The following is a 17,523-nucleotide window of genomic DNA, read 5'->3' as shown; positions in this document are numbered from 1 at the left end:
GTCCGATTTCGTAATCATTTACGCAATTTAAATTAAAATTCACGAGTATGAATTATCTAAATCGAATAGATCTCGTGCAGTAAATACTTTTAATCATGTAAATCAATATTCATATATATGCATCTCATATATATATGGGTAAACAAATTAATACATTCTGCTTTTAAAACAGACATTTTTTTTCAATTAAGATCGACATCGAGAAATGAAATTATTCTTGTTTATTGATCAAAATAAAAAATACGATAAATAAGAAGGAAAAAAGTATTTTGTACAATTAATTGATCGTATTTTCAAGAATAGTAAGATGAATCAAATGGTTACTTTCAAGACATTTTTTCACAATACTTTTTATCTTTTGCATCATAACTTTTTGTTCGTATTAACCACATGTTTATAAAACATCTAGAAGAAATATATACATTAGATATTTGCATACATAAATATGTGCTAATAAATTAAACAAAGCGTGCCAAGGAACATATAAATATTTCTATAAATGAATCGTTCTGATATGATTTTCTATCGACGTAAAGCACAAAATAAAAATACTTTTTAACATTTGATAATAATTATCATTTATATCTTATAAGCTTTTCCGATACCGTTGAAAAATATCTTGAAAAATATTTTTGAGATATCTATTAAAATTAATATATTTCTATTAAAAATTAAAACTTTCTCACGTTCCTTGTTTTATTTTAAGTAAATTTAAAATTCAGATATTCTCACATTCTTTATTTTATTTTATTGCGACGTTTTGATAGTTTTATGTAAAATATAGAAATAAAAAGAAAAAAGAATAATTTTCCATAAATAAAATAAAAATGTCATTGAATATTTTTAAATCATATTGAGAATGAAAAGACGGATACGTGGTCGTTTTTTTTTTTTTTTGTTAAAAAATTTAAGAAAAGAGTACTTCGTTAAAAATTTACTCTCTCTCTCTCTCTCTCTCTCTCTATCTCTTTCTCTTTCCTTATTTTTTATTGATTAATTAAATATAACAAATATAGTAAATAGTAAAGGTATAGAACAAAATAAAATATGAGTCACAGGAAAAACATGTTTTATTGAATATGTTAGTTGACAATTTGATTGGTATAGACTCGAGGTAGAGATTGAACAGAAATATCAATAAATACGTAAGACGCTTCGACTAAGAGCTAGCTTGTTCGTAAACAGTCGCGAACGGTCGTGTCTTTCGTCCGATTTTTCGCGGGAAGAAGCAGAGTTCGTCGAATGTACGCAGACATTCGCTTGCTTGTCTCCGCTGAGAAACGTGCGAGCAAACACACACGATTCTTAAGGAATCGCGATCGCGCTCGTGAGTGACCGACGTTCATCATTCTTAGTGACAACCCTTGAATTTAAACGAAATTTAATCATTTTTCTTTTCCTCTATCTCTGTCTCTATCTCTGTCTCTGTCTCTCTCTCTCTCTCTCTCTCTCTCTCTCTCTCTCTCTCTCTCTCTCTCTTTCTATACACATACATATCCATACATCCATATTATTTACTTTCTTTTATTTATTTCGTCGTTCTCCCTTTTTTTTCTTTTTTTCATGTTCCTGTTCTATTGTGTGAATTAACAAAGGAAAAAATACAAACGTATACTCTCAAATAATCTTCCTCAAGTAAAACATCGAGAAATCTGTTCCACAAAGAAAGGTATTTTCTCAATTTTATATTTCGTTAACTCATCATATTTTGTTTGAATTAAAAAATTTTTTGTTTTTTTCTTCCCCTCGAGATAATTCCATCGATACATATACACATACAAACACATATATGTATGTATATATATATATATATATATATATATATATATATACATATTGATTACACATGTTCAATTTTGTCAACATAAAATTTTTGTTCCATTCATTTAATTTAAAACATTTAATTTAACATTTCCCATCGATCGAAATACTACATACGTATATCGGATGAAACACTTAATTTGATCACCTCGAATAACTTTTAAAGTATACGTTTGTAAAACAAAAAAATATTTCTACAGAGATTATATAGTATCAAAAAGGACATTATGTGGTATACATAACTTGTTTATAAGTGAAGACGTACAGGAGATTGAAGGTCTATTTTGTTTTTTTATCTGCAATACGTTACTTTTTTTGTGACATGTTCTTTGAAAGAATTTACAAGTAAAAAAGTATAAAAACATTGTTTGTCCTTGAACTGTTAATTAATGACTGATAAGAAAGATAATCACAAAAAAAGTAGAAATGCAGAAATAATGTTTTATACAGCATATAATTCAGAAATTATTCGAGGTGATCAAGTTAGATGCCTCATCCTGTGTGTATATATATATATATATATATATATATATATATATATATGTATGAATGTATGTATATTTATATATATGACATCAAATGACATCTAAAGTGAATAATACATCTAATACACATACATCGTTTCTTTAAACAATTTGTTCCTTATATATTTTACTAATGTATTAAATAATATATAATATGGCCTTCGATTGTAACAAAATATTAAACGTTTCATTAATCGAAAATTGCTTTCTCCTGTCTTATCATTATCATGGTAATGTAACATTTATCTCATTTTCTTTCTTTTTCCATTTTTTTGTAAAATAATTTTCTCAACGCATGATTAAAATTAATCTCGTTACATAAGATAATAAAAATCATTTAATAACGAGATTAAAAAATAGAAAGTCTTTGAAAAACGTCAGATGAATTTTCCATGATGAATATCGTTATCCACAAGTTATTATCTTAATTATAATATATTATTCATCGGTAAGTAAAAAGAAGAAGTTTTTAAAGGAAAAATATTCGATAAATTTCCTTCAATGTGTCAGTTAGTTCTGTCAATGAAATATTACATACTGATGGAATTATTTATAAATAACACGTACGTAAATCGAAAAATAACCGAACTGGTTAGAAACTAGTTATTTCTTTTTTTTAATTATTCCAAAATATCGTATATATAAATTTTAACTATCGTCAAATGAAATTAATTTCGATCCATCTTTTTTCTTAACCATCATCGATTTTACAAACATAATTAATATTTTGTTTTTTTCATGTATGTTTCATTTCAGTAATTCAATTTTAAATTGTTAAATCAATAAAATGAGAATACGAATACGAAATATTCGATTTCTTTTCTTTCGTAACAATAGATCGAACATAATTTTTGAGAGATGAATCAACAGAAACATCCACTGAGCAATATCGTTTAATATATATTGATTTTCGAATATTAAAAATATTTTAAAGTAATTACTTTTATCGTTATAAGCCATAATTAACCTCAATGACTCGTTAATAAATAACTAGTTATCATTTTACATCTGATTATGAATAAAAGAAAAAAGAAGAGATAGGAAAGAATACACATAATGATTTAATCACAGATGTTAGTCTTCACTATAAGACAGACCAAATAAATGTTAATAAATGTTGTGTTAAGAAATTAAGGAGAAGAAAATGTTAAATTGATATTTTTATCTCTTCTTTTTTTAAATCATTCTCAAATATATTACCATTTCAAACACGTTATCGTCTAAACATATTTTACCTGCAAAATAAAAAGATTCATAATAATAGTTTGAAAATTAACGCAATGAAATAAATTGAAACAGTGTTTCTTTTGTTTTTCTTTCGGATAAACGAAATGCAATGAAATGAACCAGTGGCCATTTTTCACTCTCTCTCTTTTAAATTCGTATCTTAATGAAAGCAAGGTCATAAATTTTATTACTTTTTCTTCCTTTTCCTTCTCCTTTCTTCATTTTTTCAATTTTCAAGGTCGTTTGTAGTTCAGGTCAAGGTCCAATTTTAACTAACAATATGAACAAAATATTAAATGAAATACCAAATTAACTTTTTAAGAAATATAGATCTTAATTTAAATACATATATTTTCTTGACTCAGGAAAATAGTTCCTTTCTCTCTTCCATATTCAGTTTTAATACTGATTCACAAGGTTAACTGGTACATCAACTCGGACAAGTTCTTGAAGAACTCTTCGAGGTTCATGGTTACCAATTATATTTTTCTAACATACAAAGAACAAACAGATAGAAATCCTTCGGTGATCTTCGTTAATTACAGATCATCGAATTGCAATGTTCGTTTACAGATATAGTAAGTTTATCATTTTTTAAGAATATTTCACACTTGAACGATCATGGTTTATATATTACCATTTCAAACACGTTATCGTTTAAACATATTTTATCTGCAAAATAAAAAGATTTAAAATAATAGTGTAAAAATTAACGCAATGAAATAAAGTGAAACAGTGTTTTCTTTTTTTTTTCTTTCTGATAAACAAGATGCAATGAAATGAACAGGTGGCTATTTTTCTTTTCGAATTTCTAATGATAAAATTAACAAGTTAATAAAAAGAAACTTTCTTTACGTGGAATTTCTTTTTCTTTTAGAAAACTTCGAAACACCAACATTCGAAAATTTCTTTTTCCTATAAAATATCATCGTTCTTGAATGTACGCAACACGCATGTAAAATAACACTCGAAATATGATAACAATAATAATTAACTCTTAATCACTTAATTCTTCTGTTCTGGAATTACTTGCACTTCACGATAATTATTGACCATTTTATTACAAAAATGTAAAACACGTGCACATCACGTCGTTTCATAATGATATGTTATCGATAAAGTTTCAAGTATAGTTTAGAAATATCCTACAATTACATATGATAAAGAACAGAGGACTAGAATGAGTTAGTATATTAAATATATTCTTTTAAATAAATATTACCGACGGGTTTATTGGAAAGATTTCATAAATTTTATCTTCTTCGTAACGAGATCCATTACGAAGAGACAAAATTTATTTATTAGTATTGTTTCTTATAGATATTTAAAAATCTCAAAAAAGAAATTATATAATGTGAATGAAAAAGGTTTCTTCAGTTAAATTATGTAAAGAAAGAAATTTTGAAATGTATCACTAGATCAAAAAGAATTATTGATATCAATAAAATGCTTGCTATCAATACAATGTTAACTATCAATAAAATATTGATAGCAATAAAATTATTAATATCATAAAATGTTTTATACATTTTAATGTTTTTCAATTTTAATTTAGACATTTAACATTTAATACTTTATACTTTTGTTAATATGTTACACAACATTTATAATCATTCAAATTCATTCTGTATCATTACGTACACATTTTATAAACAATTCAATATCGATCTCAAGTATCAGTTTTGTTGTAATTTTTTTGATACGTTCAAATTCATTCTGTATCATTACGTACACATTTTATAAACAATTCAATATCAATCTCAAGTATCAGTTTCGTTATAGTTTTTTTGATGCTTTCAAATTCATTCTGTATCATTACGTGCACATTTTATAAACAATTCAATATCAAGTTCAAGTATCAGTTTCGTTGCAAATTCTTTTTCATGCGTTTGTCACATGTGCCAGCAAAAAAATTGCCAACGCATGTGATTAAACTACTTGAATAATTTTATTAGACTTTATAAATAAAAAACAGTATGTGTCAAATGTTATTTCAGACAATGTTTTATTATGATTACACGTATCAGTGACGAAGATATTAAACAAATTAACGTGATACTGAAATAAAACTTGAAGCATTTTTCCTGAGAACGCAAGACTGGTTTCGTAAAAATAAGTAAAAATATCAAAACCAGTTTCATGATCTTTTATTCCTGTAAACCTTTGAAATGTTTCTTTTGAATTCTTCTTTTGAATTATTTCTTATGATGGTGCAGGAAAGTTTAAAAATGAAATTTTATTAGATCGTAGCGATATATGATTAATAAATGAAACAACAAAAAAAAAAGAAAATATATCAAAGTATACATTGTTAATCTCTGATACGACTAACATTGAAAGGAAACCAATTGTTTTAATCGTAAAAAAAATTGAATATATTGGAAAATATGTGCCCTGCTCAAAAACCAAATTAGCTCCGTCAAAGAAAATTTAGAAAAATAATACAAACGCATAAATACTTTCTGTTCTTTCTTCTTTTTTTTGTGATTTTCTTTTTAAATTTGATTATAAAAATATATACAAGCTAGAAAATATTATAGAATTTATTATGAAAGATATGACATAAAAGTCATATGTTTAATAATTAATGTATTACGTTAATATATGACTTTCAGAAATTTTATATATTTATTATTCAGTATCAATGAAGTAAAAATGATAAAAACAATTTATTTAACAACGAGAAATTGATAATAAAGATCGCGTCCTTCGCATTAAAATTGAGAAAAAATTCGGACAAAAAAAAAAGAAAAGAAAGAGTAATTAATCGAATTTTGCTGTTAAATCGTTTGTATGTTTTGCAAAATAACAAAATTATTTTGGTAAAATGATTAAACGTGTATAATTATGTACATAATTATATGATCAAATGGCATTATAACATAAACTATTTTTCTCGTTAATATAATAGGAAAAGGAACGCGATAAGCAGTACGTAATGATTAGAAAGGAAAATAAAAAATTATATGAAAAAGGAGGAAACTATGACGAAACGTGTTGATAATGACGAGAACGCTACGATTCCGCGAATCGAAAAATAGATACATACATGCGTTGAAATTTATTTAACGAAATATGTAAGATCAATGCGAAATAGAAGACTATTACTATCCGTTTATATATACATACATATGTTATCCGTGCGACGACCCTCGTAACAGTTTTTGTTTCATCATCACCAGACATACTCATAATGATAAGAATAAAAGTGATGAAAACAATGAATTCTGTAACAAGCAATTGCGATTTATTACGTATCAGCTTCTCGTTTCGCGTTTTACTACCACAATTGTAAAACCAACAACAAATAACATTACTATTCTGATTATATATAATTTCTTATCAAAGAAACTGAAAATATCTCATGAAGACTAAATAACTAAAATAATGACTAAATTAAGTTAATAAAGTTAAAATAATTTTTCATTTCGTTTATTTTTTCTTTCTTTTTTTATCATATTGAATTGAATATACATTAGAATAATTTTCGATTCCATAGACCTTTCTTATTGAATTGTTTAATTATTTCATTCATTTGATTTTTATTAACGGACATCATACGAATATATCGTGTTATAGATAATACTGTTAATAATACTATTTTCTATCAACGGATATACTATTATAATAATACTATTTTTCATTAACAGATATTATCTGGATATAGTGGCCCTTACTTAAATATAAAATAACAGAAATGTCGATATTACTTATTTTTCAATTTATTATAATGAATACCTCAGAATGTATTTGTTAAATATCATGAATATAATTAATTATTTTCTACACATTCTTCTGGAGAAATTTAATTCAAGGACATAGTAAACTAAAAATAATTTCATTTATAACGTATAAATGATGAAAGAGAATGAAAAAGCAAAATATTGATTGATTCAATATTAACTCGATACTTCGTATATTTTCTACAAAAAATATTTAAAATAATAAATGCTTCGTACGTCGTATATATTATTGATTAAGCAAACTATAAACATCAAATAATAAACTATTTTTTCACTTTCTTCTTTCTTTTACTTTTTATAATTACAAATCAATTTCTTTGATATAAATAGTATAAAGATATCGTAATCAATAATAAAATGTCATAATAAAAACAGTATTATAATGAAGTGTCAGAATAAAAATGTTAATTGATGGGTAATTATTAAAAATCAATTTGAATTTAATTAAAAATAATGATTAACCATGACAATGTCGTAATAATGTCTCTATAGAATTTCTTATTTGACACCCTTGCTAATAAATTTAAATACTTGCGAAATCATGATACATGTTGTAGTATCAAGATTATTACAAAATTTCTAAGTTTCTGTTACGTCACATATGTGCATACGTAACTAAGCACACACCTATGCACATACCTATACATGAAAATTATAAATATAACCGACGTACATCGAAAGTATGTAGTACATATGTAAATGTCCTCACGATGAATCGAAATAGTTGATCCAAACTTTTCGATAAATATTTCAATAATTATACACTTTCTAATATCGTATTTTTTACTGCAATCATTGTGTATAAATGAATAAATAGATAGATGCAAACCATTATTTCTTCGTATCACAAATCTAATATTAATTCTTACTCAACTATCTTATCTCTTTCCTTTCTTTTTTGTTTACGTTAATAATTGTCTGTCATAAGAATAATTGTTAATTGATAATTATTTTTTTTTCCCTTGATGCTTACGATCCCAACAATTAATAATGTCACCATGTTTTTCAGGTGTTCGAGAGACAGAATAAGAATGTGAAATTTCGAAAAGACACACAACGTGCAGTTAAATAAGGATTAGAAAGAAGATGAATTATATGAAAAAGATAAAAGTGATAAGTATCGTTTCATGTCGATGTTAAACAAAAATAAAAAAAAGATATATATATATATATACATATAAGAAAAATATAAAAAGCTAAGGTTAAAAATAAAAATAGATAAACGCATGCAGCAGGAGACATTAATAAGTCACCGTTTGAATATAACTGAATTGCAAATGTTACTAATTAGCATTTGATTTGTTGATACACAACTTCTGAAACGTCATAAAAAACGATACATACAAATGTATCTATTCACTTCGAAGAAAACTATGAAAAATACAAGAAAACCGAAGTAGAAGAGATACTTCTTTATAAGTCTTCAAAGAAAGGTAATGTCAACGTGGGAAATCAATGCGTGTAAAACACTTTACTAAATAGTCGGAGAAAAAATAGAGAGAGAGAAAAGAAGAAAGGGAAGCAAAACGAGACAAGAAGTACAAGAAAGGTCATTTAACAATGTATAACCGTTCGGTGTTATCGAATCCGTCGAAGACAAAATTAATAGACATTCAATTTGTCGATTTGGTATACGAAGTTCAAGATGGATTTCGCGGTTCAAAAAAGCAAATTCTCAAAGGTATCAACGGTTTATTCAAATCGGGTAATTTGACCGCTATTATGGGTCCGTCAGGAGCTGGCAAGTCAACGTTGTTGAACATACTGACAGGATTTAAACAAGACAAGAGCATGAAAGGCAAGATAAACTACCTCAGTAATAAAGGAAATAATGAGACCTGGAACGAATATAAGAAATATTCCTGTTACATATTACAGGAAGATCAGCTTCCTAATTTATTCACAGTGAATGAAACGATGATAATATCGACAAATTTGAAGTTGGGTAATAATCTAAATAGAAAGGCCAAACAGATTCTAATTGATGATATTTTAGATACCTTGGATTTGATACATACCAAAAATACGCGTACGAACAAATTAAGCGGCGGACAGAAAAAGAGATTGAGCATCGCATTGGAACTCGTTGATAATCCTCCAGTAATGTTTCTAGACGAGCCTACAACCGGTTTGGATTCCTCTTCTTCTCTTCAATGCGTGACAATGCTTCAGAAACTAGCAAAAGGCGGTAGAACGATAATCTGCACAATCCATCAACCTAGTGCTGTTATTTACATGATGTTTGATCACGTTTATTTGTTAGCTGATGGACGTTGCATGTACGAAGGAGCTGCTAAAAACACAATTGATTACTTTGCCCAATTAGGTCTACACTGTCCAAAATATCATAATCCCGCGGATTATATGTTGGAGATCGTTAGCAACGAATACGGAAATTTCAATGATCAGCTCGTAGCAGCGATTGAGAATAACAAAACAATCTGGCGAGCAAAATCGTCGTTGAAAAATCACTTGATAATCGATGACAATGGCATTAAAGATTCTAAAAAAGAAGAGAAAACTACCGTTATGATAAACACACCTTCCGAATTTACAAGATTTTGGATTTTACTCAATCGCTGCTTCGTACAATTCTATAGAGACTGGACATTAAGTTATCTCAAATTATTAGTTCACTTTTCCGTAGGTCTATTTCTCGGTTTGTTCTTTGATAACGCTGGTATGGATAGTAACAAAACTATCAGTAATATCAGTTTCATTATGGTCAGTATAATTTATCTTTGTTACACCAGCATGATGCCGGCCGTATTAAAATTTCCTTTGGAAATGGCAATGTTGAAAAAAGAACGATTTAATAATTGGTATCAACTAAGGACTTACTATCTCGCTTTGCTAATAGCTAATATACCTATCCAGCTATTATTCTCTTTCATTTACTGTTCCATTTCATATTTTCTCAGCAATCAACCGCTCGACTGGGATAGATTCCTCATGTTCTTTGGAATCTTTGTCCTGATAATGCTCATCGCTGATAGCTTTGGGCTTGTTATCGGTACTTTGCTCAATCCCGTGAACGGTACCTTTCTAAGTGTCATCATCTTTTCAATGTTTATAATACTCGCGGGTTTCTTCATTTTTTTCAATCACATGCCAAAATACCTCTATTACTTTAGTTACTTAAATTACATGAGATACGCTTTAGAGGGTTTAGTACAATCGTTATACGGATATAATCGTGAAAAACTTGATTGTCCTGATCTCACATATTGTCATTTCCGTATACCTCAAATGGTTTTTATAGAACTGGGAATGACTAATACGAAATATTGGTTCGACGTTATTATTCTGATTATCAATTTTCTTTTTTATCGAATCGTCGCTTATTACACATTGAAACGAAATTTAATGATAGCTTGAAACGAATAGTTTGCTTCTAAACAGAAAAGTGTCTTTTTTTTCGTCTTTTTTCTTTTAATATTATTCGCATAATTATTCACATAGTTTGCTATCGATCTTCTTGATATACGATCGAATTCGCTTTCATATACTTTCGAGAACAATTTATTAAAACAAAATATATCGATCCGCGAATATCATATTATAGAATGAAATCTCGGATTTATCGATTATCAAGAAAACTAAACACGAAACGGTCGATCTTTTATGAATAATTATTAATACATTGTAAGAAACTCGATCAATCGTTAAATTCTTCTACGTTCCATTCAACATCGATATACGCGGTGTAAAATATTATTATAACGACATTAAAATGTTATTATAACTTATTCTCTGTATGATTAATTGTTAATAATAAAATTAATATTATTTCGATAAATTATATCCGCGTATTTTCAATATTTATAAATAAAGAACAAAATAAGAAAAAAGGACAGAAGAAAATTAATTAATTTCACCTGGATTATAAGAGAAGAGAAATAAAAGGAAATGAAAAAAGAAATAAAAAAAAAAAGAAAAAGAAAACTTGAAAAAAAAAAGAAGTGTACGATCAACGTAAAACACTTCAATTGATGTTACATTATAAATATAGATACGATATGTTAAATACGGATATATGTAGATCATACATGTTCCTTGTATACATTTCATTTTTTTTTTTTCCTTTGGCATTTTTTTGGTTTTTTTCTTTATGAACATCTAACATGAACGTGTTTTAAAGTTGAGAAACATTCAATCGATATACGGATATGATGATCACATGATATCCTTTTTCTTTTTTTGATAAGATCAAAATTTACATTAAAACTATTCTACCATCTAAATTCGTATAATAGTACTTATAAAGAATGACATGTAATGAAACAAAAATTTACAACGAGATATACGTATTGTAAAAGAAAAGAAAACGTCTAATAAAAATGAAATAATCTTGTGTCGACGTTAATACTGAAAGTATTACAATAAATGCACAAATGAAAAATTACGTATGAGAAAGAGAAAAAAAAAATGGAAAAGAAAAGAAAAAAGAGAAGAAAAAAAAGAGAGAAGAAAAGAAAAAAAAAAAACAAAGACAGCAGTACGCAAATATTGAAGATTAACTATTACATGCTATACATTACATAAAAATATACATTTCCATCTTTGAGAAAGAAGGTCACTACGTGGGGTGGTAGCGAAGTAATCGAAAAAAGTCATTTAACGCTAATGATTATGGAAAAGATGGCACATTTATTATGTTATTAGAGATAATAATATTACTAGCGATAATTATACATTTCTTTCTTTCTTTCTTTCTTTCTTTCTTTCTATCTATCTTTCTTTCCTTCTTTCTTTCTTTCTTTTTCTTTCTTTCTTTCTTTCTTTCCTTCTTTCCTTCTTTCCTTCTTTCCTTCTTTCCTTCTTTCCTTCTTTCTTTCTTTCTTTCTTTCTTTCTTTCTTTCTTCCTTTCTTTCTCAATCAATACACTTTTTTCACTCTCACTCTTTCTCGCTACGCTCATCCTTTCAAATAATATTAGTTTTGTTTCCTCTTTTCTTCTTTCTCTCTTTTTCCCCTCGTGATTCGTTAATTATCCATAATAATCGCAAATTCCTCTTTGCAGACGCATACGCATACGTCATGGAGGTCGATCCAATATCCCTAACGATCATTCATACGAGCTGACTTTACGAGCTACGTTTTATCTCTTACGTGCAAATTTAATTACATATCATACAATAAGCTTATATATCTATCATAATTATACAATATTATATCCATCGATAATCGTTCTGTTCGCAAAGGAAAATTGGTGTCGCACGACTTTCTTGCTGACATCGATAAATCGATCGTTATCTCTCTCCCTCTCTCTCTCTCTCTCTTTCTCTCTCTCTTTCTCTCTCTCTCTCTCTCCCTCTCTCTCTCTCTTTCTTTCTCTCTCTCTCTCTCTCTTGTTCGTTTCTTATCATCTACTTGATCAATTACGAATGGAGAATAAGAAAAAGAAAGACGAAAACGGAAAAAAAGAAAAAAAAAAAATTAAAAAAAAAGATAAGATCCCAGGAAAGAAAATAATCGATGAATTCTTTTATCGCGACAAATCTACTAATCGTTCGCTTCGTCTCTTTATGATATACATCGTTTATATTTTAATGTTTTTTTTTTTTGCCTGTTTCTTCTTTTATCTATTTAATAACTCGTCGACGACGAAGATGATTTATTCTTTTCGATATTTAACAAATCAACAAATAAAATATACATATGTAAGACCGTATCGATTGAAAAAGAAAAAGAAATGAATTTAATTCGTTTCATTCATTAAAATTTCGAGCGAATGCATGCACTCTGAAGCCTCGTATTCCTTCACTTTGACTATCTAACTAAAACTATCGACAGGTGCCTACCTTACACTGGCTTACGAGCTATTTATTGTCGTTATTATCTTACACGATTACCTTTCGCGAGTACAAGTGTATTGTACTTAGACTTCCCTTGATGTATTTATATTGTATAAGTGTGTAATACATACGTATGTACACGTATGCATGTACATGTATGTATGATGTATGTATGTATGATGTATATATGATGTATGTATATACGTATGTACGTATGTACGATGTATGTATATACGTATGTACGTATGTACGATGTATGTATGATGTATGTGTGATGTATGTATGTATATATGTATGTATATATAGTGTGTGTGTGTGTGTATGTGTGTGTGTGTTACGTTGTCATCTTATTCTTTGTTCGTTCTGTAGTTCCCTTTTAGCTCGCACAATGTACAATTTATTAACTTTCTCTCTTTCTCTCTCTTTCTCTGTTTTTCTTTCTCCACCTCGCAATCTATAGGCATATTTTTATCTCCCATTTTTCTCTAAGATAAATCTATTTCTTTTTCTTCTTTTCTCTTTTTCTTTTTGTTTCATCTTAACGCTCAACCAATGACAACTGGTGTATGTTAATATTTTTACGGCCGCTGTCACGTACGTACGACACATGATTTCGTTTAACCAATGCTTATCAGCCAGTATCACGCAAACATTGACTTCATTCTTTTAGGCGTTTTATCGTTCGGTTATACATAGACCCTCACATAATGTGAGTTCGTGTTGCCAATGATTACTTAATCGTCAATTTATTCTAATTCTTAATATTAGTATTTCTCAATTCATGCGAAAACTGCTTACGGCGAGAGGTCCAGTTAAATTAACGATGTTTTCATCGAATTGATAAAAATGAATATTAACAATTCAAATTGGAGCGAGGTTGTGCGAGTTCTTTTCGATCGGAATAAAACGTTTGATTTTAAACCTTTTTTCGATGATAAAAGTTCTGTTCTTATAATAATAATAATAATAATAAATCTCTGATTTAACGAATTGTTATAAACGCCATTAACTTGATTACACCGAAGAAGATAATCTATATTTTGAAAGAAAAGAAATATATATATAATTTATATATATAATTTATATATATAATTTATATATACACGAGTCCATGATTGATCATTCGCGTCTCAAGCCAAACGACTTCTTTCACCATCATTAGGCCATCTGAGGAATGATCCATTAGAACGTAAAAAGAAAAAAAAAAAGAAAATAAAAACAAAAAGTAAAAGCAAAAAACAGAAAGAGAAAAAAAGAAGAAAAACAAAAAAAAGAAACGTCTGGTCACATCTTTCTTTCTAAATAAACGTTTTCCGATTCGACGTTGAAACTTTTCAAAATGTACAACTTTATAATTCATGAGATAAGATTTAATTTGGCTTGAAATAGTCATTCCATACAGACATTAATTACTTTGGACTATAAGAAAAGTAAGGAAGGTACATTCATTTTAAAAGGAATCATACATATCATGATAGGGAACGCATTTTGAACTCGTGGAATTGGCAGAGCGTTGTTTTCGTTTCGTTCTTCGCTACACGGTGCCAAAATTATTAACATATGCACCCTCTTCTTCCTATCTTCCTCTTCTTCCATATACTCTCATTTTCAACTCACATTCTTTCTTTTCATTCGCATCCCACTCTCCTTTCCCTCACTTCTCGTTTATATTTCGACTTAAAATCGACAAAGAACACTTCATTTTATAATTGTAATTATCGAAGTAATTAAAATTATTCCTAATAAATCAAACACTTCTCCCTCTCAAAACTCGTCCCTCGCACGCAGATTTTTAATCATAAAGATTGTTATCGACTCGATTGAAACTTTTTACATTTATTGTACAAACGAAAAACTATAATGATATGCTTCACTCGGAGAGATTGAACAAACGTAGATACCGTATTTCTCATTACAGTCTCATCTATTCAAGTAAAAGTTTCATAATTTCGAAGAATAATTCGTATTTCGTTATTTCCGAACTATTTTAAATTCTTATGAGAAATAATTAATTCCTGTCTCTCTTATATAAATCTTATAGAGATTAATCTGTAAATAATCGACGTATAGAATATACAGAGTGGAGCCTCTCTTAACACGTTAACTTTGTAAATAACTTTTCAATTATGCATTCGTTCGTTATGCGATAAAAGGAAAAGCAAAGAGAAAAAAAAAAAAAAAAAAAGTAACAAACAAAAAAAAAAGAGAAAAGAAAAGAAAAAAAGAAATCGTCGTTCGACAATAAGTCCAACTAATATATAAGATAAAATAAATCTTATTTTGCATTAATTTGAATGTAAGGTCCTAAGGGCCTTTCTTTTTTTTCCCTTCATAAATATAAAAGAAAGAGTTAAAGATAATAACAATATTTTTACAAATTCTATCATCTCGTCGATCGTAGCCAATTATAGCACATAAGTACGTAATAAACCTTACGGTTTTTTTTTTTTTTTGTTTTCTTTCGTTTCATGAGGAAGATCTATACACACCAAGTATAAACCTCATCGATTCAATAAAGAAATTTGTCAAAAGCATGACAACATTTCTTACACAAAAACACCATATATATAAGATAGATCTTTACAAACTTGTACTCAGCTCCATGTAATACCAATAAATCTATGGACAGTGGCCAGTGCATAATCTCGCCAAAGGAACGCGAACGATTTATTGTTTTTCTAATTCGTGGGATGCAGCTTGTGTCAGCTATGTTTAATAATAATTATTGGTATAAAATATTAGTTTGCAAAGAAATTATTTATATATATATATATATATTTATATATATATATATATGTGTATATATGTGTGTATATATATATATATATATATATATATAAAAAAAAAATTTTATTTACACATTTCGTTCTCTCCACTACGTAAGATGCCCCGTTTAAGTATATTAAAGACATGTTTTTCACATGAAAGCATAGTATGGTTACACGACAGATATGCAAAATTAGCGCCACTCTATACATCGTACAACATTTTGGCAAACAATGTATCATACGTTTTCACAACGTAACCCATTCTCATTGAACTCATTCATATTTGAACAATCAGTTCTAACAGGTAATCGTTTGCAAGTTCTAATATTGTCTTTGCATTTTCCTAACGAAATCTCGTTAGAATTATCGAGACAGAGGTAGAATATTTGGATTGGTAGAAAATACCTTTCAATCTACCACGATAAGACTTCTCTTTTTAATTGTCATTATTGAACGACCATCGGCGAGTGTTTCATTGTGAAAAAGATATATTTTACAAATAAGTTCTATATAAACGATTAAGTATATATGATACATGGATTAAAACATTTTTCTTTTTTTTCATTTTCCTTGCAGTTTCGATTTGCAGAAGATACATGTAACAAGAACATATACACAGATTTCTCTTTCTTTTTCTGCAGTTAAAGATATTAAACGAGCTACAATACATACATTAATAACATTATATAAAATGCCTAATTAAATCCGAGCAAATCGTTGGTTTCCTTCGAGCTAAATAATCGAGTCAAATGATGATCATGTCGTTAATCGAATCAAATAAATTGAATATGCTGAGTTTCGATCTTTTGATTCGTTGGAAAATGTCTCTTTTCTTTTTTTTTTCCCTTTTTTTAAACCTCGAAATAAGATGCGTATCCATTTTATTTGAAAAATCTAACGTTCAGCTCTAATTCGACTCGATTCTATTCGATTCTGTTCGGTTTGGTTCGGTTCAATTCGGTTCGGTTCGATTCATTTACGATCCACTCAGATCCATGTAATGATTTATGTGAAATAAAGAATTTATCTAATAAAATAATTTATAATACAAACTGCATACATTCTTTTATTAAATACGAGATAGGAAAACCTGCGTTGTATTTAACTAATTGATTGTGGTTTCCTATTAACAAAGATAATGTCAGTATTGTATCGAAAATTTTGTAAACATTTTAATTTTATAATGTATTAGCAAATTTGCTCACATACATTTATACTAGTCATAATAACAGTGGAATAAACGGAAGACGCCAATTTAACACCAATTGACATGCTCCAACACTGATTATAACTACATTTAACATTGATCTCGATTTGTCTTCATTTAACTTTTTTTTTGGCTTTTTTTGCTTTTTTTTCTTTTTTTTTTTCTTTTTTTCTTATACAGAAATATCTTTCTGTATAAATTCTGTTCTCAATAATTTCTGTAGTCAATGTATAAAAAATCTTTACGTCGAAAACATTCGAATTTATTTTATAAAACATGAAAACTTATAATCCACGTATTCTTTAGAGTTTCGAAAAAAAAAGAAATAAAAAAAAAAGAAATAAAAAAAGGAACTTAAAAAAAAAAGAATTTAAAAAAAGAAAAAAACTTTTTTCAGTCGACTTCAAAATGAAATCTATGTAAGTATAGTGAATT

General features: G+C 27.8%; 2 protein-coding genes across 24 annotated transcripts in view; one reads left to right on the top strand and one right to left on the bottom strand.

The window, feature by feature from the left end:
• The first annotated feature begins 1,048 nt into the window (after window positions 1–1,048).
• Window positions 1,049–11,119, top strand: LOC122632549 (ATP-binding cassette sub-family G member 1-like). Of its 2 annotated transcripts, XM_043819470.1 has the most exons (3): window positions 1,049–1,327; window positions 1,596–1,669; window positions 8,325–11,119. In XM_043819470.1, exon 3 carries the CDS (start codon window positions 8,876–8,878, stop codon window positions 10,691–10,693), a length of 1,818 nt encoding a protein of 605 aa, XP_043675405.1. In that variant the 5' UTR covers window positions 1,049–1,327; window positions 1,596–1,669; window positions 8,325–8,875; the 3' UTR covers window positions 10,694–11,119. The 2 variants fall into 2 exon arrangements, with proteins under 2 accessions (XP_043675405.1, XP_043675404.1); XM_043819469.1 differs by lacking the exon at window positions 1,049–1,327 and having other exon boundaries at window positions 1,530–1,669.
• Window positions 3,155–17,523, bottom strand: part of LOC122632546 (transcription factor 12-like) — a 168,211-nt gene continuing 153,842 nt past the window's right edge. For 21 of the 22 annotated variants that reach the window (XR_006327889.1, XR_006327890.1, XR_006327887.1 and 18 more), the window contains one exon: window positions 15,943–17,523. This exon is cut by the window's right edge. The gene's annotated coding sequence lies outside the window, so the exon portion shown is untranslated. Of the gene's footprint in view, window positions 3,845–15,942 lie in introns of those variants that run through there. The other variant, XM_043819458.1, reaches the window with a different exon arrangement.

Source organism: Vespula pensylvanica, chromosome 10 (assembly GCF_014466175.1).
Source record: "Vespula pensylvanica isolate Volc-1 chromosome 10, ASM1446617v1, whole genome shotgun sequence".
NCBI classification, from domain to species: Eukaryota; Metazoa; Arthropoda; class Insecta; order Hymenoptera; family Vespidae; genus Vespula; species Vespula pensylvanica.
The sequence above is the reverse complement of the archived record's forward strand: the minus strand, read 5'-3'. Positions and strand labels throughout refer to the sequence as shown.